Raw genomic sequence first — 5,387 nt, forward strand, 5'->3', positions numbered from 1 at the left:
CTGGATCACCCGTCTGTCTTCTGGTGTGGATGGTTTGCCCCAAAGTTTGGTGTCATCGGCGAACTTGGCCAGTCCGCTTCTGACTCCAGTGTCCACATCATTAATGAAGATGTTGAACAGTATGGGTCCAAGGACAGAGCCTTGGGGGACCCCACTGGTCACAGGACACCACGATGAGTGACTTCCATCAATTACTACCCTCTGGGTCTGACCCCGGAGCCAGTTTTCCAGCCAGTGGATCGTGGAGGACCCAAGGCGACAATTGGCCAGTTTCTCCAAGAGGCGATCATGGGACACCAGATCGAAGGCTTTTTTGAAGTCAAGATATATGACATCAATCTATTCTCCCTTGTCCAGGTGATAGGTCACCTGGTCGTAAAAGGAAATGAGATTGGTCAAGCAAGACCTACCCGCAACAAACCCGTGTTGGCTATCCCTTAAGATGTTGGCGTCGGCTAGTCCATTAAGGATGGCCTCTTTAATAAACTTTGCTAAGATCTTCCCCGGGATAGAAATCAGGCTAATGGGCCTATAGTTAGCCGGATCCGGTTTGATCCTGTTTGACTGCACTGGCTGTGATTTCCCAACTCCAGGGGCACATTGTGCTCCCTAGTGGCTGGGAGATCCCAGCAGCTGTGGTCTCCCAGCTGCAGACTGCTTACATGTGCACATTAAATCTGAACAGAAACCAGCTATAACGTTATTACATATTTTCAAGCAATAACTATATAGCTGGTTGGATCTTTTGAAGGCATGATAGTTAATTTGCACGTGCAGCCAGTCTAAATATATTGCACAATTAACAAGGTAATTGTGCAACAACAATAATGTATAGAGGGGGCCTCAGGTTAGTAAACTCTATGACCAGTAGCAAGTACTTGCAGCTCTGTCCCCATAATTTTAAAAACTCTTATTCCCTCACTGTGTATAAGGAGAGAAATGACATTTCAAATGATCATGGGAAGCTTTTCTCTTATGGTTTCTGGAAGAGTTATCTTTCACATTATAGCTTAACTTCCAGGTGAGTATATTAACCCTTCCAATTCCATTTACATTCTATATAGAAATATTTCACTTGAATAGAATTTGTATAGAGTGTGATAGAAGAGTTTAATAAAATTTTCTTTCCATTTATTTTCATTAAAAAAGTTAAGAAAGAAAGCCAAATCACATTTGAAGGCATATATGAAATGGCAAATTTTTGTTCTTACCTGTAATCATGCTTGATATAATTAAGGGTAGAATAATGAGTTTGAGCATCCGCATCAGCACCTCTCCAGGAAATGAGAAGTAGAACTTGTCCAGGCTGGAAAGTTTGCCATATTCTCGTACAAGAAGTCCTACTCCAATACCTAAAGGACACAATAAAAATTGAACATGTGTTCAGGGTTAAGCAGTAACTTGTAATAAATGCATTAGAAATGGGGAAGAAAACACTAGTATAAAAATGAAAGAAACGGATAAAACAAAAACAGCTATATTTAAATTTTTCTAAATAATATGATATTTAGCAGAGACACATATATCTAATCTTTTATTTTGGTCTATTAATGTTAGGAAACAAAACTTAAAAATGCTGTACAAAAAATAAATACAGTACTTGAGTCAAGAGAACAACTTATTTAATATAGACATGGCCTAAGGGTGAATCCAGATGAATGCACACCTGCGTTTCCCTGGGGACAAATAGCAGCAGCACAACTGCAGCTGCACATAGTTGTGCCACTGCCACTTGTCCCCAGGGAATGTCTCTGCACGTGTGCTCTGGGGCGCAGCAAGTTGCCACTGGTGGGGTAGTGGAAGCTGGGGCCAGCACCTGGGCTGACCCCATCGGCCTTACTTGGAGTCCTGGGGGCCTCCCAGGCCTGCAGTGGTGGTGATCTGGGCGTACGGAGCTTGATCAGCAGCTGGAGTGTGGCTCTGGCTGGCCAGGCTTTAGTTTCAGGTAATGCATGCTACAGCCACATGCACCATCCCACTCTTTTTTGCCCTGTTATTTTTTTTATACCGGGAGTTCCTGGTATCTAATTTTGCCTCCACACTGCAAATATGCAGCACAGAGAACTTATTCAAGTGTGCCGCGTGCATTTTGCAGTGCCTCAAAAGCCTTTGAGGTGCCATAGAGTACATGTGAGCCCTCATCTGGACATGCTCTTAGGTTCTAATCTAAAACCAAGAGAAATATATTTGATACTTTCAACATAGGATCCTTATTTTAGTTTGGACCTAACCAAACTAAAATACCATAATATCAGTCTACCATAATATCAGTAAGCATGTCATGATTAAATCATTCACAGCAATTTTCTGAGAGTTCTTGCACAATTTTTCCAAAGGTTTGTTTGGAAACTTATCAAGTGTCCTTGGAAGCAAAATGGCAGGTATGAGGAAGAGCAGATATCAGTGATTGATAAGGAAAAAGAAATAAGGGAGAAAAAAATCCAGCAATCTAGATTAAGATACAAAGGGTTTAGTACAAAAAATGTTGTTGTTTATGGGTTGCCTTTGTTTGGGATATTCTGTACTTTGCACTGTGCCACTCTGTAGTTATGTGTTTGAAAATCATAAAAATGTTTATCAACCTAAATGCCAGATATGAAACACACTGGCTGAGGTTTGGGCTCTATTTCCAGAAGATATTGCACAGAAAGGTGCAGCTAGAAGGAAGAGGACAAAAGGTACCTTTAAGCTGCATTTGTGTCCTCCCTGTTCTGGGCTGCTCCAGAAGCCAGCATATCCCAAAGAGTTGCTCTGCTTCATGTCAGCATACCCTCAATTAGACCTATGGGCTATTTTGGAACAGCAGAGAATGCCCATAGAAATGTGCACTGTGGGGCCTCCTGGTCCTTTATTGTCCAAAGACCATTTCCCAGCATATCCTCTGTCCTTATCTACCTGGTTCCTGTACCAGAAGACTGTTTCCCTGATTTACCTAGCATCCTTTATGGCACTACAAACCACAAACCCACATTCATATAATCTTGACTCAGCCCTTCATCCTTCTGCTGAAAACTACTTGTGTACCAGAGACTTTGTTGCAGAGACTCTGTCTTTTACGTGAGACCTTAAAACCCTAAGTCTTGGGTGCTCCATGTAGACACTAGGGATACCCATACCCTTGTTCTGAAGCATTTGGAATATAACATGTCAGAGCAGTCTCGTTTGAGTCTGCTGGAGCGTTCTAACAAGAACGCTCTAGTGTGCTGCAGCGTCTTATGTATTCAGCATCTCGCATTTCAAAATGGGAGCAAGGGCACTTTAACTAAAGCTCATTGAATGAGCTTTAGTTAAAGTGCCTCTGTCACCATTTTGAAATGTGGGATGCTGAATACATGAGTCACTGGTGTTTTAATTACAGCAGCTCCCTAGAGCTGTTGTAATTAAAATGCCCCCCTCACCCCAGAGTACATGTATAGGCACCCTAGAATCCCAGCATGCCATTTTCTAAAGTAAGGATTTGCACAGATATCTTCACCTAAAGATTCCCACAGTGTTCTGTTCCTAAGCCATTTGTCCTGTCAGCTGCCACCTTCCAAGGTTCTGCCCTTCGGTGATTCTGTATGTAAGCTGAATAAATGTAATCCAAGAGTTATATTAAAAGAATGTGATTTTCTCAGATCTGACGGCACAGAGTGGTAATAAGCCATCTTTTTCTTTGCTCCATTTCCAAAGATGGCAATGAGGTAAAGGAACTTGGAAGTGTGCTATCATTTCTTACCCTAGTCATAGTTTCATAGTAGCTAGGGTCAGGAGGGACCTGAACAGATCATCTAGCCTGACCCCCTGCCACAGACAGGAATGAATGCTGGGTTTGCAAGACCCCAGACAGGTGATCATCCAACCTCCTCTTGAATATGCCCAAGGTAGGGGCGAGGACCACTTCCGTGGGAAGTTGGTTCCAGATTTTGGCCACCCTAACTGTAAAATATTGCCTTATAGTCTTGCTTTTTTCAGCAAAAGGGGAACATGCAAGTTAACCTTTCAGCCAACCAGGCCACTCTAAGCGGCTGAAATGACATTTCTGATTTATTTTGTCCTTTGTGCCAGTGAGCATGGACAGTTTAACTGTTTTTCAGTACCTTGAATCTTAATAGCCCTCAAGAAATTTACCATGTTATGTAAGTAGCCTTCATCAGTGGAAGAAGATGCACAAAAACCTCTGCTGCTACTCTAAATGACTAAGTCACATGTAGGAAAAGACAGTTTGGGTGTTATAATTCTAAAGAAGATGCTGAAAAGCCCATTTGTGAAATAATTATGGTATTTGCACTTATCTAGGCAAGTCAGAAAAGTTCTGATCCTGCACATACCTGTTCACATGTTTAACTTTAAGCATATATGTAGACCCAGGGGTGTCAGAGAGATTACTCACATACTTAAAATTAATAAGCACATGTAAAAGTGCCTGCAGGACTCAAGCTTGCATGTAAATAGAATGGTGCTACACATTTAACTGTGGCTCCATCAGAATCACTGGTTAGTTTAGGATGGAAGAGGCAGATAGTAGGCCAATTCCTTATCTTTTAAAAACAATTCAAATCTTTAGGAAAAATTGTTCCTGTTTAATAGTTCTGCTTCTGACTTACTTTTCTCTAGGCAGGCATTTTGCAAGGGGATAAATGCAGCTAAACTTTCCAAAATGCTTTGCAGAAAGCAGGTGGGGAAAAGAACCACTAACTACTGTTCCCCTAATATGAGAATAAAGTGTCTGTTTGTGAGTGGGGAAAACTATCAAAATAAGCCATAAAAGGAAGAAGTGCCCTGGCTCTACCCACCTCCCTGAAATGGAAATGTTCAATTTTGCTATTACTTTATATTGCTATTAGGTAAGAGAGCAAATGAAACACTCAAAATGGGAAGTGGCTGGCTGTATTAGATTGAAGGCAAGGGGTATTTTAGAGCCAGCATCACTTTGAAATCTAGCCAGTTTCAAAATAAGAGTGGGTTTTAAGAGTGGGTCAGGGTGTTAGACTGTCCCTAAATATCTCGGAAACATATGCGATTCCAGAACTACAGCACCCTGTTATCTGAATGGTTTCCCTCCTATGGAGCTCCATGAAAGGTTTATGCAAACAGGGAAACAGATATATGCCTTGGTCCTGCAAGCAGAATGGTGGATCGCTGCACCACCCAGAGCCCCATTGATTTCATTCGAGTTCTGCAAAGGGGAATTGGGCAGGATTAGGTCTACTTGGCTGGATAGAGGAAACAGGAAAATGAACTATTCACAAATCTTGTCGGCTGAAATGCTGTCCCTGCAAACAAACTGAAAGGCCCAGGAAGTATTTTGTTTCTCCTGATGTCTTTCAGTTATGGTCAGCTTGGGTGTTATTTCTAACAATGGAAACTAGAAGATTTTTAAATAATGTCCCTTTAAATTCCACATG

General features: G+C 41.7%; 1 protein-coding gene across 1 annotated transcript in view; it reads right to left on the bottom strand.

The window, feature by feature from the left end:
* The window catches only part of SLC1A1 (solute carrier family 1 member 1), a 75,991-nt gene extending 71,878 nt beyond the window's left edge, over positions 1–4,113 (bottom strand). Inside the window, exons 1-2 of the mRNA XM_006025416.3 lie at positions 4,080–4,113; positions 1,212–1,352 (exon numbers count right to left, since the gene is read on the bottom strand). Of these exons, the coding sequence (XP_006025478.1) occupies positions 1,212–1,352; positions 4,080–4,113 (175 nt within the window). The remainder of the gene's footprint in view (positions 1–1,211; positions 1,353–4,079) is intronic.
* Positions 4,114–5,387: the final 1,274 nt, after the last annotated feature.

The sequence above is a fragment of the Alligator sinensis genome, unplaced genomic scaffold (assembly GCF_000455745.1).
Source record: "Alligator sinensis unplaced genomic scaffold, ASM45574v1 scaffold392_2, whole genome shotgun sequence".
Classification (NCBI taxonomy): Eukaryota; Metazoa; Chordata; order Crocodylia; family Alligatoridae; genus Alligator; species Alligator sinensis.